The sequence below is a fragment of the Melanerpes formicivorus genome, unplaced genomic scaffold (genome assembly GCF_026170545.1).
Source record: "Melanerpes formicivorus ecotype bairdi unplaced genomic scaffold, bMelFor1.0.p_v2 SCAF_89, whole genome shotgun sequence".
Classification (NCBI taxonomy): Eukaryota; Metazoa; Chordata; class Aves; order Piciformes; family Picidae; genus Melanerpes; species Melanerpes formicivorus.
Window position 1 is genome coordinate 2303839 of NW_027142441.1, and position 25814 is coordinate 2329652.

The 25814-nt window shown below is 54.3% G+C and overlaps 1 protein-coding gene across 1 annotated transcript in view; it reads right to left on the minus strand.

The window, feature by feature from the left end:
- COLEC12 (collectin subfamily member 12) overlaps positions 1-25814 on the minus strand; it is a 112567-nt gene that overhangs the window by 82598 nt on the left and 4155 nt on the right. The window contains exon 2 of the mRNA XM_068165453.1: positions 14343-14393. Coding sequence (XP_068021554.1) covers positions 14343-14393 — 51 coding nt within the window. The remainder of the gene's footprint in view (positions 1-14342; positions 14394-25814) is intronic.

Sequence of the window (25814 nt, forward strand, 5' to 3'; positions counted from 1 at the left end):
CCCCTCACATTCTGTGATTCTATGACCTGCTTACTCCTCCTTCTCTTCCTGCAGTATTTCAGCTGATTTAGACCCTGACAAACACCAAACTCACTACTCTGACAGCTCAGAGTTTTCTCCTAACCCAGCTAACCTTCAGCAGCTGTTTCAAATGCACAGCTGTAAAATGTTCAGTACCTTTGCATCACTGATCCGGCAAAGAAACCTCGTAGGGCCGTCGTCCTAGGAGACTCCCTACTGAAGGGAGCAGAGGGCCCAATATGCAGACCACAGCCATTTCCGGGAGAGGTCAGCTGCCTCCCTGGTGCCCAAGTAAAGGACATGGTAGGGAAAATTCCCAACCTCCTGAGTCCTTCAGACTACTGCCCACTGCTGGTCTTTCAGGTGGGTAGTGATGATGCAACAATGAGAGGCTCACAATCAATTCAAAGAGACTTCAGAACCTTAGGGCAACTGCTAAAGGGATCAGGAGCTCAAGTTGTGTTCTCTGCTATCCCTCTAACGTCAGCAATGGATGAGGGAACACTGAGGAAGGGCCAACAGGTCAATTCATGGCTCAGGGGCTGGTGCCATTGACAGGGCTTTGGGTTCTACAATCATGGATTGGTTTTCAAGGCACCAGAGCTGAAAACAACTCATGGGATGCACTTGTCCCAGAGGGGGAAAAGGATCCTGGGGCAGGAATTGGCAGGGCTCATTGATAGGGCTTTAAACTAGGTTTGAAGGGGGAAGGGGTTAATAGTCTCCTGCTGGCCTGTGTCAGACAGAGGGGCAGCTCACCAGAGAGGCAGAGGGATGGAGAGCTGGTAAGGCTGCCCTGAGGCAAGTCAACTTGCTGCCCTGAGGCAAGCGAGGAATGATGCACCAGGACACTGTGGAAACCAAGGGGAATTGGCAGCAGAGGAGGACAGGGCCAGCCCAGCTGAAGTGCCTCTGTGCAAATGCACACAGCTGGGGCAACAAACAGGATGAGTTAAGGGCACTGTGCTGCTGGGATGCCACGACATAGTGGCTGTTACTGACACTTGGTGGGATGATTCCCATGACTGGAATGTCATGGCATTATATTTCAAAAGTCATGACAGTCTGGGGCAGTCCCCACAGACTGGAACAGGGGAAACATCACCCCCATCTGCAAAAAGGGTAAGAAGGAGGAACCAGGGAACTCCAGGCCAGGCAGTCTCACCTCTGTGCCTGGAAAGATCATGGAGCAGATCCTCCTGGAGGCACTGCTGGCTCAGAAGAATAGGGAAGAGGTGATTGGGAACAGTCAGCATGGCTTCAGCAAGGGCAAATCCTGCCTGACCAACCTGGTGGCCTTCTCTGAACAGGTGACAACATCAAGAGCTGAGGGGAGAGCAGCTGATGTCGTTTGGCTGGGCCTGAGCACAGCCTTCCACACTGTCCCGCACCACATCCTGGTCTCCAGGCTGGTGACACATGGGTGTGATGGGTGACCACTGGATGGATACAGAACTGGCTTGATGGCTGCACCCAAAGAGTGGCTGTCCATGGGTCCATGTCCCAGGGGAGGCCAGGGACAAGCAGAGTCCCTCAGGGATCAGTCCTGGCACCAGGCTTGTTCAACATCTCTGTGGGTGCCATGGACAGTGGCACTGAGTGCAGCCTCAGCAGGGTTGCTGCTGACACCAAGCTGTGTGGTGCAGCAGACAGCTGGAGGGAAGGGATCCATCCAGAGGGACCTGGACAGGCTGCAGAGGTGGGCACAAGCCAACCTCAGGAGGTTCAACAAGACCAAGGGCAGGGTTCTGCAGCTGGGTGGAGGCAATCCCAGGCACAAATGCAGGCTGGGCAGGGACTGGCTGGAAAGCAGCCCTGAGGAGAGAGCCTTGGGGGTGCTGGGGGAGGAGAAGCTCAGCAGGAGCTCTCAGTGTGCCCTTGCAGCCCAGAAAGCCAATCAGAGCCTGGGCTGCAGCAGGAGAAGTGTGGCCAGCAGGGCAAGGGAGGTGATTCTCCCCCTCTGCTCAGCTCTGGGGAGACCCCACCTGGAGCCCCTATGACAAGAGGGATCTGGAGGGGCTGGAAGGTGTCCAGAGACGGGCCACAAGGATGAGCAGAGGGCTGGAGCACCTCTCCTGTGAGGACAGACTGAAGGAGTTGGGGCTGTTCAGTCTGCAGAAGAGAAGGCTTCCAGGTGACCTCATTGTGGCCTTCCAGGATCTGAAGGGGGCTCCAAGAAGGCTGGGGAGGGACTGCTCAGGATCTCAGGCAGTGCTAGGACTAGGGGGAATGGAATGAAGCTGGAGGTGGGGAGATTCAGGCTGGAGGGGAGGAGGAAGTTCTTCCCCATGAGAGTGGTGAAGCCCTGGAATGGGTTGTCCAGGGAGGTGGTTGGGGCCCTGTCCCTGGAGGTGTTTAAGCCCAGGCTGGATGAGGCTCTGGCCAGGCTGCTCTAGTGTGGGGTGTCCCTGCCCATGGCAGGGGGGTTGGAACTGGATGATCCTTGTGGTCCCTTCCAACCCTGACTGATACTATGATTCTATGACCCTTTTGCTGATGCTCTGGAATGAGCAGAGGCAGCTGATGTTGGTTTGTTTGCTTCCCCTTAGAAGTGAGCCACACTGCAGTCCTCCAGTCCTTGCCTCTGCTGCTTTCTGCAAGGCACTTGGCAAGGCAGTTTTGCCCAGTGCTGGAATATGCAGATGGTCACTTGTACAGGTTTTAACAAGAGGGCAACCCTGTGGCATCAGCAATCCAGCAGAGACCTGCCTTCTTAAGGAGACAAGTAAGCTACAGAGCAATGATGAGCTGCCCTGTTTGAGGCAGCAGAGGGCTTGTGCTGGGTACTTGGGATAGGGGGAGGACAAGAATCACCTCTCAGATTTTTGGCTTTTCAAACCTGGAGAACAACAGATCCAGGAACAGGTCTGGAGCACAAATGTCCAGCTGGAACCTACCCAGAGCCTGGCCCGTGGGTCTGGATTCTGTCTATCTGAAGTCATGCTGTCAGGCAGTGCAGCACACTGACCCAGAGCACTTGGGCTGAATCCCCATGAGGCAGAGCACACAGGTTTGAACATAAACACCTGTGCACACGAGCAGGGACATGCAATCACTGCTGGGGACAGGGGAATGTAGCTGTGCACAGATGCTGGGCTGAAACCTTGACAGCAGCTGTTTGGATTATTCTGGCTTCAGACTTCAAAGTCTCAATCAAGGGCAAGATTCTTCCCTCACCAAAGCTGAGTGTCTGGGTTTAGGGAGCAGGACAGAGCTCTCTAACTCTTCTCAAAGGAGCTAAAGAAAACACTCCACAGGACAGGAATGAATTCTGGATAGCACTGGGAAGTGGAAATGCTATTCATAAACTACATGCTGCAGTGCAAAGCACAGGAAACACAAAGCAGGCCATAGGGCACGGGTCTCCAAATCCTCTTTAGGCCAAAACTTCCACAAACCTTCCTCCAAAGCAGCCCAAAACCCCAGGCCTGCCCCCCCCCAGTAACTCTCTCTGCACGCCCCCATGCTCACACGATGCAGTCACCACTCCAGCTCGCCAGCTCTGGGGTGAGCCAGCTCTCACTGCCCTGCACCAAACCCCAGATAAGGCTCCATGCATCCTCCCAGGAGCAGAGAGGCAGAGACAAAGGGAAGAGGCAGAGACAAAGGGAAGGGGCAGAGACACAGGGAAGAGGCAGCTTGTGCTGTCCCCTTCTAAAGGCCAGGTGCAGGATTCTGGGAGTGAAAGAACAAGAGGTACACGTTCTGGTCCACCCCTGGCCCTCTCTAGTCCTTCTGGAAGACTTCTCTGTGGTGTCTTAAAGGCACCCAGCCTCAAGCCATGACACTGAAGTTTACAGGTCAGACTTAAAATGAAATAATCAGTTAGATTTTCCCCTTGAAGCAATTAGCTTCTAGGGAGGGAGAACTATGTCCCAGCAAGAATCAGCAGCAGTCAGTAAACGTAGGTGAGGGACGCCTCGGCTTCTGGCTGTCCCCTGTGTGCACACAGGTGGTCTGCAAACATAACTTAACCTCACAGCAAAACACAGAAAGCAAGGATTTGCTCTGCCATTGAGCACTGCCAGGCACAGGGCATATTGGCCTCAGTGAGCCTGGCAAGTGAAAGCATCCCTGGCCAGTCCTGGGCTAACCCAGCTTGGCAGAGTCCTGCGTGCTCCTGAGCCTTGGAGCCCAGCAGACAGGCACAGGTTACACAGAGCACACTGGTGAGCATGTCCCAAACTTCTCCAGGCTCAGATTCTGGCAGACATGCAGTGCAGCCCTGAGAGCAGATCCTAGTGCCCAGACATCCCTAAAGGACACCAGACCCATCCTGCATCTTCCCAGCATCACAAAACAGCCGTCAGAGGAGATGTTACAAAGCCCTGGAACCAAACCTCCTGACCAGCCTCAGCTGGGCTGAAGGGAAGGGGATCTCTGTGCCCTGCACCTTACCTCCTGCAAGCCTTCCAGCTGCCTCACAAGATGAGCCACAAAGCACACATTCATGCTTTGTTTACTTAAGGCACCCCTCTCTGTCTCTGCTGGGTGGATTGCTCAGATGCATTTCTGACTGAGCCGAAGAGGCTGATCTGCAGGACACAAACCTCTCCATTGCACAACACTCCTCCATGCTGGCTCCAAGCAAGACTCCCTCCCACTCATGCTTCCCTCCTGACCCCTCTCTGCCTTCCAGAATCTCAGCCCACTCACTTAACCCAGGCTAAAACAGGACAAATGGAAATTTCCTCCTTCCTGGATGCTTCACTTAGGTTTTACCCACGTGCAGGAGCTAACAGAGCCTGGGTACAACTTTATTCTGGCTTTCCTTTGGCTCATCTCTCGTACTGCAGCACAGGAGAGCAAAGTAACAGTGTCCCTTGTTAGTGTCTGCAGCAGCCTGAAATACTTAGAGAATACTGTCTTCCCTCACAGGCTTCTCTAGGCCTTTATTAGGACATAACAGCACTGCCCTGTGAGGAGAGGCTGAGACCTGGGGCCTAGTCTGGAGGAAAGAAGACTGAGAGGGATCTGATCAATGTCTATCAATATCTGAGGGCTGGGGGTCAGGAAGGAAGGGACAGGGACAGGCTCTGCTCACTTGTGCCCTGGGGACAAGGGGCAATGGCTGTAAGCTGCAGCACAGGAGGCTCCATCTCAACATGAGGAGGAATTTCTTGACTCTGAGGGTCCCAGAGCCCTGGAGCAGGCTGCCCAGAGGGGTTGTGGAGTCTCCTTCTCTGGAGCCTTTGCAGCCCTGTCTGGATGTGTTCCTGGGTGACCTGTGCTGGATCCTATGCTCCTGCTCAGGACTGAATGACCTCTGGAGGTCCCTTCCAACCCCTAACATCCTGTGAGCTGTGATCCTGTTGTAATATAGAGACCTGGAGATGAAGATCTCTCTGTTGCATCTCAAACACAACCAAGAATGTGCTGGGTTTGCTCACCATGGGAGCCCCTTCCTGGCAGCATTAGCCTCTCTTTGACACTGCCATTGTAAGGACAAATGTTTTTAAAGAGGTACATGTCCAGGCTTCCTCAAAGTAGTTGCAGTGACTCCCAGTCCAAGACCTGTCTCCAGGTATCATATGGAAGCCAAGCTTCAGAGGTGAAATTTCCTCTGAAAATGGCAAAGAAATTTGCCAGGCACAAGGAGAAGATGGACTGCATGGTGGTGTCCCCTGTCCCAGGGCACTGCCTGGGCTTAGCACTGCTTCTGTCAGCAGGAGCCAGCAGTGCCCAGGGGGCCAAGGAAGCCACTGGCAGCCTGGCTTGGGTCAGAAGCAGGGTGGGCAGCAGGGACAGGAGGTGACCATCCCCTGTGCTCAGCACTGGGGAGGCCACACCTCGAGTGCTGTGCTCAGCTCTGGGCCCTCCCTGCAGGAAGGACACTGAGGGGCTGGAGCCTGTCCAGAGCAGGGCAGCCAGGCTGGAGAAGGGCCTGGAGCCCCTGGGCTAGAGGAGGGCTGAGGGAGCTGGGGGTGTTGAGGCTGGAGAAGAGGAGGCTGAGGGAGACCTCCTTGCTCTCTGCAGCTCCCTGAAGGGAGGTTGGAGTGAGGAGGGGACAGCCTCTGCTCCTTGGTGGCAAGGGACAGGGGCAGAGGCAATGGTTCCAAGCTGCCCCAGGGGAGGCTCAGGCTGGAGCTCAGGAAATGTTTCTGCCCTGGAAGGGATCTCAGCCATTGGCAGAGGCTGCCCAGGGCAGAGCTGGAGTCCCCATCCCTGGGGGTGTTCCAGCAGCATGGACCTGGTGCTTAGGGACATGGTTTGGTGTTGCTCCTGCTGTGCTGGGTCTTGGGTTGGACTGGAGGTCTCTTCAACCAGAGGTATTCTGTGATTCTATGACTGCTGAGTGTGACAGCTGGGGACAGCAGAGGCTGCTGCTCTGGGTCTCTGTCTAGGCTCAGCTCTGGGTCAAGGTGGTTTGGTTCTGCATTCTCTTCACAGAGGCTCCCCCAGCTCATGGGGAAGCAGGCACCAGCCACAGAAAGGAAGACAAGCTTGGTGCACCACACTAACAATTCAGTTGGACCTTTCCTCTTTCCTGGGATGCTGCTGAAATGTGCAGGAAGGAGACACAATTGCTCCTGTAACTGCAGCAAGCAGCAACAACTGCAGGGCTTCTGGGCAAGGTAGCCAATGGCAGAGAGACTTCCTAACCTGACAGCTAGAGGCTTCTTGGATGAGGCTGTGCATGGGCTGTCAGTGTGTCTGTCAAGCTAACTGGCACCAACTTGTGCAGTTCAAAGCACAGAGCTCCTTGCTGATAGCATTCATGCTCAGAACTTGCTGGCAGAGGAGTGGAAGCAGCACCACCTCTTGCAGACTGCCTGTCACAGTGGCCTGGCTCCGTGGGGTGGTGCTGAGCACCATGTGCAAAGGGCTCTGTGCTCTGCAGAATCACCTCCACCACATCAGCTACCACGGGTGGCAGAGCTCCAGGATATTCTGAGGCAATTCCCAAGACATAGAAGGACTCTAGGGATACCAACATAAGCAGCACCCTGCAGGCAGGTGCTTCATTTGCAGGATGAAATCACAGAGTGGTTTGAGCTGAAAGAGACATCAGAGATTATTCTTCCAGAAGTTAATCCTAGAATGGTTTGGGTTGGAAGAGACCTTAAAGCTCATCCAGTTCCAACTCCCTGCCGTGGGCAGGGACACCTCCCACCAGCCCAGGTTGCCTCATCCAGCCTGGTCTTGAACACCTCCAGGGAGGGGACATCCACAACCTCCCTGGGCAACCTGTTCCAGGGTCTCCCCACCCTCACTGTAATGTCTTCCTCATCTCCAGTCTCAAAGCCATTGTCCCTCATCCTGGCACTACAAGCCCTTGTCACAAGTCCCTCCCCAGCCCTCTTGCAGGCCCCTTCAGGTCTGTGTGTCTGGTCTAACAACACATCCTCTCCTTCCCAAGACACCAGTGTGTCTGTGACTCTGAAGTAGGTACAGAAAAGCCAAGGAACACCTGGACACATCTGAGCACTTGCAAGCCTGTGGTTAACAGTGTGCAGTAAAGCAGCAGATGACTTCAGATGCAGACTGGCACTTGGAATAGGAGGCAAGAGGAGCTCAGGACTCGCCCTAGTGTGTGCCACAGCAGCACTGGGAGACTCCACTGCCAGGATTTCCAGCTATGCTTTCCTCCCTCCTTGTGATGGCTTCACATCTGCAATGCTCATTTCTCCCAAAGTCTCCTGTGTTTCCTGTGCTCAGCCCACACACCTACTTTATAGCTCTAATAAATAACACAGAGCAAAACTCACACCTGATGGTGACCACCACTCTTCAGTGCACCCCTGCAGGGAGCAGAGCCCCAAACAGGTGCTGCTTCAAGCATGCAAATGCAGCATATGAAGAAACACCTCAAGAATTTGAATTACTGCAGGGGAAAGCTCTGTAGCAGAGATAAAATAGATTGCCTGCCTGAGAGCACACAGCTGGAATGACTTGAGTCCCCACGGTGCTGCTAAGAGGCCTCTTTATGGGTTTGGCTTAGAGGGAGAAGTGCCTTCAGCCAGGCACAGCAGGTGAGGGGGGCAGCTCCAAACCCACAGACCTGCAGGGCTGGTACAGCTCCTGGGTGAGGGAGCACAGGACACACACAGCTGATACCTTCTGGCATCTTACTACTGCTGCCTGACACAGATGGGATTCTCAGGCTGGATCAACTATTCTCCATCTTTAGGAAACTGGTGGTGCTCAGCTTGTGGTTTGGCTAGATCAGCAGTTTCTCACCTATGCCTTCACATCACAAGAGACAGACTGACCAAAGAGGGCACACTGCTGGCATGCAGATACCTGACAGCTCATGAGCAGCTCAACATTCACACACACACTGAAACTGGCACTGCAATTCCTTGTCAACTTCCCCAGCACTCAGTGCCTGCTGGAAACAAAAGCCACAGAGCACTCAGACAGGAGGACCCTCTGTGTGGAGCCCCTGGACTGGAGCCTCAACACAAAGCCAGGAGCCACTGGGGACACTGAAGTCTCCCTGGCACTCAGGCTCACCTAGCAGAGGGCAGCCTCACCACCTTCCACCTTGCTGGCCATGGCAATTTGAAGGGCCTCTCCAAATGAAATGTCTTGGACTAAGGAGAGCAGCCACAGGAGCAGCACTGCTCAGTGCAGATGTAAGCACACCTCAGCTGACAAGCACAGCCTGGCAGTGAGCTGCAGCCAAGGTGCTTGGCTTCCCTCTGCCTTCCACAGAGACTCTGTGGCTTTGCAGGAAGCCTGCATGCTGCAGGCACACCTGTGAGAGAGTGCCCAGGGAGGGATGAGCCCTGTGGCACCTGGAATCCCTCCCTGGGAAGAGCTGACAAACTCCTACAGCTTAAAACACTTTAGTGTTTGCTTGTTCTGTAGGAGGGTTAAGGTTAGTGTGGATACAGCACATCACCATGCTGCTGCCAGGCATTTCTTGGTGCATGTTACTGTGGATGTGAGCAATGGCCTGGAGGTATGCAGAGACAAGGTCTGAAGTGATTCCATCTGTGCAGTGTTAGTGGATAAATGCCATTGGTGAACAGGCCATGAATCACAGAATCCCAGAACTGTTCCAGAACTGTTCCAAGATCATTGACTCCAACCATCAGCCCATCCCCTCCATGGCCACCAAACCCTGGCCCCAAGTGCCATGGCCACAGCTCTCTGGAACACCTCCAGCATGGGGACTCCACCACCTCCCTGGGCAGCCTCTGCCAGTCCCTGACCACTCCTGCAGCAAAACCAGTTTTCCCAATCTCCAACCTAAGCCTCCCCTGGCACAATTCCAGGCCAGGAGCTGTGGTTACCATGGTCATGTTGGCTGAAAATATTTTCTCTCTCAAAGTTTTTCTTATCTGTAAGCCACTCATAAGGCTTTTATCTGTTGCTACACCCCTAAGATTCCCCAGCTGTATCTGATCAAAGGTGGAGAAATATCAAACAGCTCCTCATTGCATCAAATAATAAACAACAACAAGAAAGCAGTTCCTGAAAGGGGCTGCTTCAGCTGCTCCCAGGCCACTCAGCAGAGGGAAAAACCCTATTTTCCATTTCCCCCTCGCCTCTTTGTAGCATAGCAGATTTGACTGTTGGGTGGCAGGATAATTCATCCACTTCTGGCCCAGAAGTGCCTAGATTCACCCCTCTCTCACACCTGCAGCCATGCTCAGGAGCTAGATTGCTGTAACTGCACAAGAGAGACATCCTGACTGATGACCTCCTGCATGCAGGACCACAGAGTGGTCAGGGCTGGCAGGGACACCAAGGATCATCCAGTTCCACCCCCCCTTGCGTGGGCAGGGACTCCTCACACTAGATCAGGTTGCCCAGAGCCACATCCAGCCTGTGGATATAACCCTATAGAAGATACCTTTAAGAGGACCTACTTCACTTGAGGAGGCCCCCAGGTAATTTTTACCCCTCCTTGCCTGGCAGTTGTTGACCTACAGGGTGTGGGGAAGACTGCAGGACCAGTGCCTTGCACTGAAGATACCCAGGGACACGAGGGACTGTCCCCTGCCCCTGGCTCAGCAGCAAAGGGAAGCAGGGAGGCCCCTGACCCATGACCTAGAGCATGGCAGTGCCCAAGATGGGTCCTTCCATGGAGGGCATGGCTGTGTTTGCCACGGGCAAGGTGCAATTATCTCACTCCTGTTTAGCCTTCTGCTCATCTGCAGGGTACTGGCCCTATCTTCAGGCTCCTCAGGAGCTTTCTCCTCACCAGCAGGGCTCTCAGCTCCTTTCTGGGAGGCCTGAAGGTTTCCACAGCTGCAGACTTACCCACACTGCGCAGTACTGCCAAGGTGTTTTGGCCTTTCCTCACCATTCTTCCCCACAGTGGGGTGTGTAAGGGAGCCAAGGATGCTGCCTTGGGATGGGAAGAGCAGCAGCAGTGTGCTGGGGAAGGCAGCAGAGAGGCACAGCTTGGTATCTGCAGCAGACAACTTCAAAGCAGCCTGAGCACTGGCTGATGCAGTCTCCTTCCCTGGAGGCTTTCAAGCCCCATCTGGATGCATTCCTGTGTGACCTGCCCTGGATGATGCTGCTCTGCAGGGGGGTTGGACTGGGTGATCTCCAGAGGTCCCTTCCAACCCCCCCACTCTGCCATGCTGTGATGAAGTGATGATGATAAGCAGCACACTGCCCTCCTCAGTGCTTCCCCACTGCAGCAAGCTGGAGGCATTGCAGCTGAGCATCACACTCCTGGCAGCATCCCTGCACATCTGCAGCATCCATTGAGAAGAAGTAAACAGCACCAGTCAGCTGGAAGGAGTTTCCCTCAGCCTCCTTCAGCCCCTGCAGCAGATCTGTCCCAGGCTCAAGGGAGAGAGAGTGCTGGTGTGTGTTTTCCTAGCACCATGGAGCTGGCTGCACCTCTGTGCACTGTTAGTCAGCACCTTGGTGCTCTGTGCTTCCTGTGTTCCTGTGCTTCCTATGGGCAGTCACTAGGCTGCTGAGCTAAAAATAAAGGAGCCTCACAAATTCTCTGAAATTAGTTTATCTGAGGAGGAGGGCCAGGAAAGGGGAAGTGGTGCAGGACAGTTTGTATCCAGTCCTCTGTTCAGAAGCTTCATCTTTTGGATCAGCACAGCCAGCAGGAGCAGGGAAGTGGTTGTGCTCTGTGCTCAGCACCAGTGAGGCCACCCCCCAGTACTCAGCTCAGTGCTGGGCCCCTCTGGGGGTGTTCAGTCTGGAGAAAAGGAGGCTGAGGGGACACCTTCTGGCTCTCTGCAGGTCCCTGAAAGGAGGCTGTAGCTAGGTGGGAGTCAGTCTCCTCCCAAGGACAGGCCATAGGGCAGAAGAAACAGACTCAAGTTGCTCCAAGGGAGGTCTGTGTTGAATATTAGGAAAAATTTATTCACCAAAAGGGTTGTGAAGCCCTGGAACAGGCTGCCCAGGAAAGGGATTGAGTCACCATCCCTGGAGGGATCTAAAAGATGTGTAGATGTGGTGCTCAGTGACATGGTTTACTGGTGGAGTCGGCAGTGTTAGCTTAAGAGTTGGACTCCATGATCTTAAAGGTCTTTTCCAGCCTAAATGATTCTATAACTGTGGAAATAAGAACTGTTGGAGAAGGCCTCACTCTCTCCCTCCCTCCCCTTGTAGACCTCTTCCTTCCTCGAACTGAGCTACAGGCTCTAGCAACAAGGCAGCTAATAATAAACTCTTCAGCTGAACTCTAGGAAAGCAGCTTGGTCAAGGCTTTGCCTGCCAAGTGCTGACCAAGACTTGTTCCCAGCTGCCAGCACTGCCTTTGTGTTTTATAAGCCTGTCACACTTCAGCCATCTCCCCCTCAGAGCACACTTTGCTCCAAAGGAGGCCTAACACTTCCAAATGATGGAGTCAAAGGCACTTGAGGCATGGTCCTCCTCCCATGTCTCCTGTCAGTGAGGCACACAGGGACTGCTCTGGCCACACAATATTAACCCAACTGCCCTTACACCACGAAGCAACCCCCACACTCTGTCAGCTTCTATTGCTGCCCACTCCAGCAGGCTATAGGCAGACAGAGCTGGGCTTGCTGCAGCAGCAGCCAGCAGCCAGGGCAGCACTCCGTTCAAAATCACCTTTTCTCATGAGTTTGCACCACAAAACATGGGGATTGCCTTGGACTTGCCCTGCCTTGCCTTCTGTAAAAGGTGAGTGAACACCATCAGGACAGCAGCCATAACATGTCTGCTAGCCAGGCTGCAGCTGGAGCAGCTCAGCTGCCTGCTGGCCCCAACAGCAACCTCAGGGGTTTCCCTGGGAATGCCAACCCAGCTGGCCAGGGCATTGGGGCTGTAAAGGACATGCAGGTCACCCTCCTGAAGGGAGGGCCTGGTGCCAGGTGAGGCAGCCAGTGCTGCTGGAGGCTGCTGGCTCTCACTCCCTGCAGAGGTGGCTCAGAGGCTGCCTGAAAACGTGTCAGGGACTGCAGCAAAGGGAAGGCACTGAGCTGGGTGTCCTGAGGGGGGGACACACAAAAGCCCTTGCAGGCAAACTTGCTGGTGCAGGGATGTATGGAAACCAGGTCAAGCTAGCTCCTTCCTGTGCTGCTCCACGATGAGGAAAGATGAGGGAGGGCTATGGGAGGAAGTTTGGGCTCAGAAGCAGTAGAGACAAAGAAGGCTTCTCGGAGCAGGACATTCAGTTGTGCACTGAACTGCACAGCTCTCACCAGTGCCAAAGTTAAGGCTTCATGACCCTGTTCCCCTTTTAGTCAAGGCTCTTCTTCCATGCAGCAGGCTTCTGGGACAGCTCCCTCACCTCAGCAGTGTTGTTTGTGTGAAGGAGCAGAAGGTTATGGCTGTTTCCTAAGGGTGGAACTACCCTGTCTCCTCCTTTTGTGGTGAAGTCTCCTCCTCCGCCCACTGCCAGCCTGCTGGTCCTCTCCTCCTGCCCCAGCAGGCAGAAGAGCAGAGGTGTTTCTGGCAGTGCTCAGAGTAACCTGGCACGTCTCAGGAGGGAAGCAGTGCAGATGGGTAGCACCACACCACCCAGGAGAAAGACATGAAAGCCAGCTACAAAAAAATGCCACAGCAGTGCCCTGGGATGGCAGCACAGAGGCTGCCCACTGCTGCCCACAACCTCCCACAGGCCACTGCAGGAGCAGGCTGGCCAGGGACAGCCAGGGAGCTTTTTTACAGCTGCTACTGTAGTGAGTGTTTTGCACTCAGCTGAGGGGACAGAAGGGAACAGCTAACATTCCTGCCCACTGAACAAGACATTTCTTCTTTGTGTGATGTTTCAAGGCCTACCCCAGAGAAAAACCCAACACAAGAGTAGGAAAGAGCCCTGGGTGCAACCTTAGGGCAGGACCTGCCAAGCCACAGGCGCTGGCTCTGTGACTGAGCTGTCCAAAGTAAAGCTCAGCAGCTGGGAGCAGCACAGGAGTTCAGGGGTAGAAGAGGGCACAGGAATGTGACCCCCCCTCCCAGATGCCACATCGCCTTACACTGCCTGCACTGCTCCTTTGGGCATGGACTTGTTTTTCCTTTTCAGCTGGCCTTTCCTATCCCTCTGCCAAGCAGGCAAGTTGAAAGTGACTCTTGTTGCAGCCACTTTCACAGGAGAGAAAAGACAAAGCAAACTCTTCTCCCACAGGCTTAGAGATGGACAGGCAGCTGGCAGCACGAAGGATGAACTCCTCTGGCTGCTTCAGACAGAGCTGGCACTGTGGATGCTCAGAGGCCACCAAGTCACCTCCCTGTGGACACAGTGACAGAAGTCAGCCTGCCTCAGTCCATTGGCTGCAGAAACTGAAATGTTTCCTCGAGGGAAAGGGAAGATAAGAGCCTTGAAAAGAGGAACCTCACAGGCTGCTGCCTCCTGCTCAGAGGTGTGTGGCCTTCCCAAGAGGAGGCCCTTTTCAGTGAGCAAACATCCAAAGAAAGGAAGGACAGCAGAAACAAGAAATTGCCTGACCTCATGGTCCCAGCTCTTGCCATCAGAAGGCATTCCCACCACAGCCTTCTGCCTGGAGAGGCGAGCACAGCACACCTCCTGGCTCAGCTGGGACTGCAACCTCTGCAAGCCTACAGAAGGTCCCACATTGCCAAGCCCACTGCACAGCCCAAAGGCAAGCCTGGGCAGAGAGAGCCCGTGGGTCCTGTCCTGCAGCCAGACCTTCCCTTCTGCTCAGGTGTGACCTGCAGCGCCACACCGCCAGCCAGCAATGAAACCAACCACGGCCCTCTGCCCAGGGCTGCTCCTGAGCCGTGCTGAGCACCAGCAGAGTGAGCCAGGCCTGGAACTCACACCCTCCTCTGCGCAGGCTGCAGGGGCCACGGGCCTGCACCCGTGTGTCTCCATGCTGCCAGCAAGGGAGGCTCTCCCAGCCGGTGCTGGGCTCGCCCCAAGCGCCCCAGGACAGCAGGGTGCAGGAGGCGCTGCGGCCACTTACCAAACCTCTTGTAGCCAAAGGACTGCACCTCCTCCTCCTCTGCAAAGTCGTCTGCAAAAAGGAAGACACAGCAGCAGGTTACTACTACTGCCACCGGGAACAGATGGGAAGAAGTTTGAGAGGTGGATGTTGATGAACTGATGCACAGGACAGCTTCATTGCAAGGTGCCTTACTGACCTCCCACACCACCCACACCACCCCTGTCCCGGGGCAGGAAAGGCAGCTCAGAGACCTTCCCCCGGGCACCACCTGCAGCAGAATCCAGACTACAAATGGTTTGTCACCTGCCAGCTGTCCTGAGGCCTGCCTGGCCACCCAAGTACAGAACAGAGCAGACATCCCTCCTCATGACAGCTGCCACCAGGCCGCCACTCGGGCAGGCTCAGCCATGCCCTGGCACTCGCCCCAGCTCGCTGCCTGTGCTGCCCAGGTGGTCAGGCTCAGGTCATCCAGCACCAGCTGGGGGCGCTGCAGAAGGGCCACATGTAGCTATGGGGAGTAGCCAGACAGGAGTCAGAGGGCATGGCTGTCCCTCCATCCACCACCTCCCACAGCCTGGCCTGAAGAGGCAAGAGCCAATAAACATGGAAGCAGAGCTGACAACCTCAAAGAGATGAGGAAAACAAAACCCACTGAAGCCCTCTGGTTCCCTCACCAGCACAGCCTGCCCCCTGCTCAGCCTGCCCCCTGCTCAGCCTCCCTCACCGGCACAGCCTGCCCCCTGCTCAGCCTGCCCCCTGCTCAGCCTCCCTCACCAGCACAGCCTGCCCCCTGCTCAGCCTGCCCCCTGCTCAGCCTCCCTCACCAGCACAGCCTGCCCCCTGCTCAGCCTGCCCCCTGCTCAGCCTGCCCCCTGCTCAGCCTCCCTCACCAGCACAGCCTGCCCCCTGCTCAGCCTGCCCCCTGCTCAGCCTCCCTCACCAGCACAATCTTAGAATCACAGAACTGTCAGGGTTGGAAAGAACCTCAAGGATCAGCCAGTCCCAACCCCCTGCCATGGGCAGGGACACCTCACACTACAGCAGGTTGCTCACAGCCACATCCAGCCTGGCTGCAAACACCTCCAGGCAGGAGGCTTCCACCACCTCCCTGGGCAACCTGTGCCAGGCTCTCACCACCCTCATGGGCAACAACTTCTTCCTCACAGCCAATCTCAATCTCCCCACTTCTACTTTTGCTCCATCCCCCCGAGTCCTATCCCTCCCTGACACCCTCAAAAGTCCCTCCCCAGCTTTCTTGGAGCCCCCTGCAGATCCTGGAAGGCCACAAGAAGGTCTCCTGGGAGCCTTCTCCTCTCCAGACTGCACAACCCCAACTCCCTCAGGCTGTGCTCATAGCAGAGCAGCTCCAGCCCTCTGCTCCTCCTGGCCCTGCTCTGGACACCTTCCAGCCCCTCCAGATCCTTCCTATAACAGGGGCTCCAGAACTGCATACATCTTCCCTCTGTTCAGTCTCCTGCCACCAGCACAGCCTTCCCTCTGCTGAGTCAGAGAAGGCAACAGCACCAGGAGCCCGAGCGCCCTGGCAGGCAGCACAGCTCTGGCTGCTCAGCCCCCAGGCAGCCCCCGGGAACCACGGCACCTTCGCGGTGCTTGCCAGAGCACTGCTGGGCAGCCCTACCCCTGCGCTCCCCCAGACCCAGCAACTCCTGGGCAACTCCTGGGCTTCTGCTGGCATTGCAGCAGCAGGGAGGTGGACTTAGCACCCTGGGAAGCTTCAGCAGGAGGTCACCACCCTCTACCAGCCTTCCAGAATGGGGTGCCAAGGAAGCTCACTCCCATGCAACCTCTCCATCCAGAGCCTTCCCCGACATGAAGGGTGATGGAAACAGAAGCAAAAAGGCAGTTAAGGGATTCCCCAGAAGTGAACATTTAATGAGTGGCAGTGGGAAAGCAAGGTCAGAGCAGATGAAGAGATGTCATGGACTGAGAGCTCTGTGCTCAGTTAGACTTTTGCTAGCCACAGACTTACTGCACATGAGGCTGCTCTGCATCATGAGACCAGACTGAGAGCCCTAGGGGGATGGATTCAAAGGTGAAGAGATGGTCCTCAGCCAGACTCAGCAAAGTCTGAATCATTTGAATGTATGTCCAGCAGCAAATCTGACCTGCAGCTCCTCCTGACCTGCAAAGGGGCCCTGCAATGAAGTCTGAGGCCAGCCTTGCCTGAAGCAGCAGCAGAGTCCCTCACAGGCATCACTCTGCAGAATTTCAGCCTTTATTCAGCACTTCTGAAAAGATAGCTCAGAATGTCTGTTTATTCACCAAATTGCACAAATCCTGCCCACTGCCAGGGGCACTCCTGTCTGGAGCTTAAGCTAGACCCCCCAGTTCAAGGGTGCATGTGAGAAATGGAAGAACCAGTGGACATCCTGGTTCTGAAGGTAAAAAGAATCCTTCTAAACCCCCAAACGAGCCAAAGCCTCACAACTGTGCCTAATGTGCAAGGGTCACCTGACACAGCAAACCACAGCAGGCAACAGCCAAGCTTCTCATCCCAGCAGGGAGCTACTCTGGAGAGACCTTCCCCACTGGCACAAAAGATAAGACACTGCACAGAAGAAAGATTATCAGCACCAGAGTTCTTAGCTTCCTGCCCTCCCCTGCCCTCCTTTGTCTCTCAGGGCTCTAACCTGCCTTATCTGATGCATATGTGTCACAGGCCTCCAGGCTGGGGTTAAATCCTGCAGCTCCATCCCATGCCCCAAGAGCTTCCTCCCAGACTGCCAGCCTCTTCCCTAGCTGTTTGTTTTTCCACACATTGCCCTCTGGCCCTGAATCTGTAACAATAGTTAGGGGCTTTGCAGCTTTCTTTATTGGTGACAAACATTTGTGTGGTTTGTATCCAGATCCATTTCCATCCACACAGATGTACTGGAAATGGCATCCTGGGGTGCATTGGAAGGGCTGTGGGGAGCAGATGGAGAGAGGCTCTCCTGCTCCCTTCTCTGCCCTGCTGAGGCCACAGCTGGAATCTTGTGTCCAGTTCTGGGCCCCTCAGTTCAAGAAGGACCTCAGGGAACTGCTTGAGAGAGTCCATCCCAGAGGCACAGAGCTGCTGCAGGCAGTGGAACATCTCCCTGTGAGCACAGCTGAGGGAGCTGGGGCTTGGAGCAGAGGAGCCTGAGGCCTCCCTCACTGCTGGGGATAAAGATGTGCAGGGCTGGAGCCAGGCTCTGCTCAGGGATGGCCAAGGACAGCGCTGGGGGCACTGGGGGCAAGCTGGAGCAGAGGAGGAGCCACAGGAACAGGAGGGGAAACTTTGTCCCTGTGAGGGTGCCAGAGCCTGGAGCAGGCTGCCCAGAGAGGCTGTGGAGTCTCCTGCTCTGGAGACTTTCCAACCCCACCTGGATGTGTTCTGTGTGCCCTGCCCTGGGTGCCCTGCTCTGGCAGGGGGTTGGACTGGAGGCTCTCTGGAGGTCCCTTCCAGCCCCTAAGGCTCTGTGATTCTGTGAAATGTCAGCAGCACTGCCTGCTGTGCTGCAAGGTGTGGTTGTGTTTGTCATTTGTGTAAGCTTTGAGTACCTCATTTCTTCATCTCTGACTCTGGAAGAGTCCTTGTGGTGTTTGTGAGGAAGTGGAGGCAGGCAAGGCCAGCTCTGTCAGCTGGCATATTGGCTTCTGCTCACTGAAAGCTAAAACATCAGAAAAATCTCCCTTCAGTCCCTGTGAGTTGATCCAGCAGCAGGCAGCATTTTAGGGAAGTCTACTACAAAAATATTTCACAGACTGAGCTTAGCAATCTTCCAGTCCCAGCTGCCACCAGGCACTTTGCTCAAGTCACATGCCAGTGAAATATTGCAGAGCATGAGCTGTAATGTAAAGAGCTTAAGGAAAATCAAGATGGGAGGAAGAAAAGGAACAAACCAAGATTAGACTCAGCGTTCCAAAAGGAACAGCACCTTGGACTTGCCTGGAAGCCCTGCTTCAAAAGAATCACAGCATATCAGGGATTGGAAGGGACCTCCAGAGATCATCCAGTCCAAGCCCCCTGCCAAAAGCAGGACCCCCCAGGGCAGTGTGCAGGGGAATGCATCCAGGGGGGCTTTGAAAATCTGCAGGGAAGGAGACTCCACAACCTCTCTGGGCAGCCTGCTCCAGGCCGCTCTCATCCTCACACTTCTTCTCATGTTGAGGTGGAACTTCCTGGGTTCCAGGGTCTGACACCACTGAGCAGAGCCTGGCTCTGCCCTCCCCACGCTGCCCTGCACATCTTTAGCACCAGCAGTGAGCCCTCCCCACCCCCCAGGCTCACAGATTCACAGATTGCATTGGGTTGGAAGGGACCCTCCAACCTCCCTGCAGTCAGCCCCAGCTAGATCAGACTACCCAGGGCCACATTGAGTCTCATCCTAAATGTCTCCAGGGATGGGACTTTAACCATCAGTGTCTCCCCACTCTCACTGTGGTTTCCTCCTGATGTCCAACCTAAATCTGCCCTGCTCCAGTTTCAAACCATTGCCCCTTGTGCTAACCCCAAAGGCCCTTCTGAACAGCCCCTCCCCAGCCTTCCTGTGGGTGTCCTTCAGACATTTAAATGTAGCTCTGAGGTCTCTGTGGAGCCTTCTCTTCTCCAGGCTGAACAACCTCTTCTCCAATCTGAAGAGACTCAGCTCCCTCAGCCTTTCCTCAGAAGGGGGATGCTCAAACCAGCCTGTGTTTGAAATATTCCCAATGAAGTTGACACCAAGCCTGCCAATGCCAGTGCCAGGCAAAGCCAGCTGCCCAGCCCATGCCTTCAGGGGTCTGTTGCACTCGCTGGAGGCAGTAGAGCCTTGACCCTCAGCTCTCTGCTCCCTTCACAAAGCCATGGAAGCTTTGTTACTGGTTTTACAAGAACTCAAAAGCTTCCTGATAGCCTTGGCTCAGGCAAACACAAGAGTGCCCAAGCTTTCACTGAGAAGGGAGCAGCTCTTCTGGAGAAAAGGATGGAAATGTGCTCTGTGAGGAGGGCCAGAGGTCAAGAGAACACACTCCAAGGAGGGAGGCAGAGAGTGAGCAAAGCTCCGGCAGGCTCTGGTGCCTGGTGCCTTTCAAGGCTGAACCAGGAATCGGAGGGGAGGAAACCAATGTTTGGAGCACTGGTGGCTGACACTGCAGAGGGAAGTGGTATGGGGTTACTTCAGGGGTGCTGATCCACTTGAGTGGGGCTGCAGCTGGGTTTTGTTTGACATTGCAAAAAGCTGGAAGGCAGAAATTTGTCTTTAGCTTAGATGCAGCCCTGCTTGGTTCCAGAGGGCTGGAACGAGAGCAGTGTTTCCCTTACATGTACATTTATTTATAGGCAAGGCTGATTTCCCCGAGTGAGAAATACCGAGGGCAGACTCCTCCTTGAAGCAGGCAATAATGCAGGATCAGTTGTTGTGCTCCAGCTGGAACAGTTAACCCTTTAGTGCTGGAGCCCCCAGCCACGCCTGAGCTGGAAGCTGCTCTGCTCTCAGCTGTGAGCTGGAAGCCAGGGAAGCCAGAATGAAATGCAGGAGCATGAAAGGCTGGTTCAAAGGTGACTGCTTATTGCACTGACTTTTACTGAGCTCTGGGAGAAGGAAGGTCCATAAAAGAGGTGAACTTTGGGCAGGACACAAACACATGTGTGCAATCAATCGCATTAGCCAAGCAGGGGAAGGACCACCGCGGGTCTCCCATTCCATCAGGTTTACAAGGGTCTCCTCGGGGGCTGCAGCAGATTGCCATGTGGAGCTCACAGCAAACTGCTACAGATGAGTGGCTTGCTGTAGCCCAGCAGTAGTACATCAAATACTGCAGAGTCAGTTCAAAGCCAGAGCTCTGGTCTCTGAGGCTTTCAGGCATTTTGGCAAGACCCCTCCCAGCAGAGCCCCGATGCCAAGTCCTGCTGCCTTCCCATTACGAACTATGACTGCAACACCTCTCATAAATACAGCTCTACAGCTAAATAAGTTACAGCACAATACTTGAAGGGAGTGGAAATTACAAACCAGCAGTGCAGTTGGGGATTAGCACAGCAAACAGAGGGAACTCATTGAATCCAAACCACCTTAGACTCTCATTGGATGAATTTGCTGCAGGCAAAGCAAGAATCTGCGGAGCAGAGCTAGGTAATTTCTACTTCTTGTTCTTAAAGCTTCAATAAACTAATCATGGACCACTTAGGAGTCACTCTGAGGTCAAGTAAGAAAGAGCTGGCCTGGAGCCAAGAAGGATGCCAAATCTGCCCTGGGATTACACAGAGCCTACAGCCCCTGGAATGCTTGGTCCCTTCCCCGCCACAGCCTCGGGGCTGAGGAGCCCTGGGGGCAATCTGGGTTTAGGGAATCGGTTTCCATTTCATCCTCTTTCTTTTGAGGGTGTCCTTGCTGGCACACTGAAGGTGTTGCAGAAAGCTGCTTAGCACACATGTCCAGGTGGCACCTTCTTGCCAGGCTGGACAGATGGGCAGAGGCCAAGGGCAGGAGATTGAACACATCCAAGTGCCAGGTTCTGCACATTGGCCACAACAACCCCAGGCAGTGCTACAGGCTGGGGTCAGAGTGGCTGAGAGCAGCCAGGCAGAGAGGGACCTGGTAGTAGGCTGAACATGAGCCAGCAGTGTGCCCAGGGGGCCAAGAAGGCCAAGGGCATCCTGGCCTGCATCAGGAACAGTGAGGCCAGCAGGAGCAGGGAAGTCATTGTGCCCCTGTACACTGCACTGCTGAGGCCACACCTTGAGTCCCGTGTCCAGTTCTGGGCTCCTCAGTTTAGGAAAGAGGTTGAGATGCTGGAAGGTGCCCAGAGAAGGGCAACAAAGCTGGGGAGGGGTCTGGAGCACAGCCCTGTGAGGAGAGGCTGAGGGAGCTGGGGTTGCTTAGCCTGGAGGAGGCTCAGGGGAGACCTTCTTGCTCTCTCCAACTCCCTTCAGGGAGGTTGTAGCCAGGTGGGGGTTGGTCTCTGCTCCCAGGCAAGCAGAACCAGAACAAGAGGACACAGTCTTGAGGTGTGCCAGGGGAGGTTTAGGCTGGAGGTGAGGAGAAAGTTCTTCACAGAGAAAGTTGTTGGCCATTGGAATGTGCTGCCCAGGGAGGTGGGGGAGTCCCCATCCCTGGAGGTGTTCAAGAGGATGGAGCCATGGTTGAGTTGTCAGGATGTGTTGGGTGACAGGTTGGGCTTGATGATCTTTGAGGTCTTTTCCAACCTTACTGATTCTATGATTCTAACAGCACACCCTGCCCAGCCACTTGATTCACTAATGAAGTAAACTAGACCGCAGAGTCATTCACAGAACCACAGGACTAACCAGGTTGGAAAAGACCTTTGAGATCAATTCCAACCTCCCACCCAGCACCAATCAACTAAACCATAGCACCATGTGCCTCATCCAGACTCTTTTTAAACACCTCCAGTGGTGGTGACTCCACCTCCTCCCTGGGCAGCACATTCCAAGGGCCAATTACTCTTTCTCTTAAGAACTTCTTCCTAACATCCAGCCTGAACCTCCCCTGGCACAGCTTGAGACTGTGTCCTCTTGTTCTGGTGCTGGATGCCTGGGAGAAGAGGCCAACCCCTTCCTGGCTACAACCTCCCTTCAGGTAGTTGTAGAGAGCAAGAAGGTCTCCCCTGAGCCTCCTCTTCTCCAGGCTAAGCAACCCCAGCTCCCTCAGCCTCTCCTCACAGGGCTGTGCTCCAGACCCCTCCCCAGCCTCCTTGCCCTCCTAGATGGCATGCAGATGCTGGCCACCTGCAGACAGGTGGTGTCCAATCATGTCTACAACAGCTGTGTGCAGTAAACATGGCTTGAAGGTCTTTGTTTAAAGGCTTTGTTTTAAAGCCTTGCATTAAGGAAAACACTGATATCCTACATGGCATTTCCAAATCTGAGGACATCTGTTCCAGGAGACAATCATCAGGGCTGAAAACTGTCCTGCTGACTTTCAGCTCAGGTTTTAGAAGCCCCTTCACAATCCCTCTGAAAATTTGGTTTGCAGTACATTAGAACTCACACAGAACAGTCTGGGTTGAAAGGGACCTCCAAAGGTCATCCAGTCAAACCTTCTCCAACCCAGGAGCATCCTCAACTAGATCCCTGAGCCCTGTCCAGCCTCACCTTGAATACCTCCAGGGATGAGGCCCCAGCCACCTCCCTGGGCAACCAAGCACCATGCTGGGAGCTCAGGGCTGTGAGATCAATTTGCAGTAACAATGACATGCAGTGCAAGAGTTTCCTTCAAAACAAAGCTCCCTCACAAAGCTTTAGTGGTTAGGGCCTCATGTTCCCCACTGACTGCAACCCTGTACAGTTAATGTTAATGCAACCAAGGATAAATTGTTTGGGTACCATCTGGAAAGCTGAAGCAGCATGGATGCAGAACTCTGCTTCCAGCTGTGGAACAGCTGCATCCAGGGCCTAGCTGGGGGGAATACTTGCGGTGTCAAAAAGCTCCTTCTGCCCACTCTGTCCATCTCAGCCCTCCCAGGGAAAAGCCAAACCTGTCCCCTTGTGAGGTTTCCCTCACAGTAACCCCTGCTCAACAACTGAGAGAATGCATTTCCCGGATGACATTCCCAAAGCTCTGTGAGTGGTCACCAGAGCTGTGCATTTCTGATCACTAGGAACTGGTTCTGCATTCAAAGTGCTGACCCAGCGGTGAAACTGAGCCAGCAGAAGCACAGCAAGCACCAGTGGCCTTCAAGACATCGATGACTTCATCAGCCCCATCGGTTTCCACTTCTTCTGGACACAGCTTTTACTCTGGACAGTCTCCTGCCTGTGCTGAAGTGCTGCTCATTCCCCTTCCTCTCCACAGATGCTTCATTTCACTTCTCCTCCTGCTCTGTCTCTCTGCTGGCTTCTCCTACTGGCCCTTTTCATATTCAAGTCTTTCTCTCCTTGCTTCTATTTTGGTAAACTCTCCCTCACAAAAACCTACCCCACACTTCAAACCCTTCCCTGCTGCCACAGCACTGTGCTGGCAGTGTGTGTCTCCCAGCCAGGTCATACAGCAAGCTCTTCCAGACAGGAGTGACACAGACCCTGCATCTGCACAGTACCTGCTCTTCAGAGGAGCACTGGCACAAACTCAGCTGAGCCACTCCTGGGAGTCAGCAGGAAGTCATCCTTTGGGATGCTGCTTGAGCCTGGATTCTAACAAGAAGCTTGATGCTTTTCCCCACCTCTGTCCTTCAGTTACTGATCTGGGATTGTAACTGCTTTCAGTATCACAAGGAAGCAGTGGTAAGGCACCAGACCAGAGATCCTCTCTAAGACATGGATTGTGTCTCTCATCACCCCACACAAAACAAAGAATGATGACAAGTAGGTGTGTTTGAGTGCTCTGCTGCAGATCCACTCCCAGACTGCTAGGCCCGAAAGAGAATGCAAGAATCACAGAACCTGAGGGGCTGGGAGGGACCTCCAGAGATCACCCAGTCCAACCCCCTGCCAGAGCAGCAGCACCCAGGGCAGGCTGCACAGGAAGGCAGCCAGGTGGGTTTTGAAAGTCTCCAGAGGAGACTCCACAACCCCTCTGGGCAACCTGCTCCAGGGCTCTGCCACTACGTAGAAGTTTCTCTTCATGTTGAGCTGAAACCTTCTCTGTTTAAGTTTGTCTCCATTGCTCCTTGGCTTATTGCTGTGCACCACCCACAAGAGCTTGCCCCCCTCCACTTGCCCCCCACCCCTCAGCTATTGATAGACATTGATCAGATCCCTCTCAGCCTTCTCCTCCCCAGACTAAACAGCCCCAGGCTCTCAGTCTCTCTTCATGGGGGAGATGCTCAAGTCCCCTAAGCATCCTCCTGGCTCTCCCTTAGCCTCTCTGCAGCAGGTCTCTGTCTCTCTGGAGCTGGGGAGCCCAGCACTGGACACAGTGCTGCAGGTGTGGTCTGAGCAGGGCAGAGCAGAGGGGGAGCAGAACCTCTCCAGCCCTGCTGGCCACACTTTGCTTGCTGCCTCCCAGGATCCCATTGGCTCTCTTGGCCACAAGGACACTTTGCTGTCCCATGCTGCCCACCAGCACTCCAAGGTCTTTCTCCATGGAGCTGCTCTCCAGCAGGGCAGCCTCTACCCTGTCCTGGTGCCTGCTGTTATTCCTCCCCAGGTGCAGGACCCTGCACTTCTCCTTATTGACCTTCCTGCAGCCAGCTCTCAGCCTGTCCAGCTCTGCTTGGATGGCAGCACAGCCTGGCAGGTGTCAGCCACCCCTACCCCTGCTTTGTATCATCAGAGAACTTGCTGAGGGGGCACTCAGTGTCCTCATGCAAGTCATTGATAAAGATGTTGAACAAAACTGGAGAGAGAGAAGATTTAAGAACCTCAGAGGTGTAAGAACAAAGGTGCTAGATCTGCTTTTTCTGTGCAGCATGGAGACAGCCAACAGGAGTGCTTCTAGAACACAGCTTGTTAAAGCCCCACACAGCACTGCCACAGTGCTGGGGTCAGGACCAGCGGCGGTGTGGAGGGTCGACCTTAGAACCTGGAAGCTTAAATCCTCTCCTATTTCAGTGTAATGGTTTAAGAGCAAACAGATCTGTTCTCATTAGGGCACTGAAAAATTGCCCTTCCCTGTCTGGATGTTAGAGGAGGCACTGGATGGCCCTCACATTCTGAGCAGCACAGCCTCTGTTACCCTTCAGAACTCATCCACGTTGCTCCCCAGCGAGGTCCCAGTCTTCACCTTAAATTCATGCACCAAAAGGGACTGCAGTTTTAGGTGGAAGCAGTCAAATTCCAAAGACAATTAATCTTGGGCTGATCCCTCCCTCATACAGACCATGCTCACATTATTAGGAGGATTAGGTTCACTTTCAGTGCCTGGTAGAAAAGCATCTTTATTCTGCTTTCCAAGGGGGAGGGCTGGAAGGGCAGAATCTGTGTTCCAACACAGAGAACCTCAGGATAAGGAAGGTTTTGTGAAGCTGAAGATAACTGGGCACACATCCTCCACGGCACTGAAATGTTTCTATCCTTGACATTTCTGCCAGTTCTCGTTATTCAGCCCTGACTTTCCTCTGCAGATTCCCTTTCCCTCTTTATTCCAGCAGACAAAGGTGCTGGAATCTCTGGGCACAATGGTCCTCACGTGCAGATCTAAGTGGCTGTGACAATAAAGGGCTCTGTTCAGCTTCCAGCTGCAGCAAAGTCAATCTAGAATATCACAGAATGTTAGAGGTTGGAAGGGATCTCCAGAGATCACCCAGTCCAACCCCCCTGCCAGAGCAGGGTCACCCAGGGTAGTCGGCACAGGAATGCATCCAGGTGGGTTTGGAATGTGTCCAGAGGAGACTCCACAAGCTCTCTGGGCAGCCTGCTCCAGAGCTCTAGCACCCTCACACCGAAGAAGTTTCTCCTCACGTTGAGGTGGAACCTTCCATGTTCCAGTTTGTCTCCATTCTTCCTTGGCTTACTACTGTGTGCCACCCAAAAGAGCTTGGCCCTCTCCACTTGACCCCTACCCCTCAGAGTAAATTTATGTTCTCCAAAGTCAGAGAAGAAAGAGCCACAAGAGATGTTACACAAGT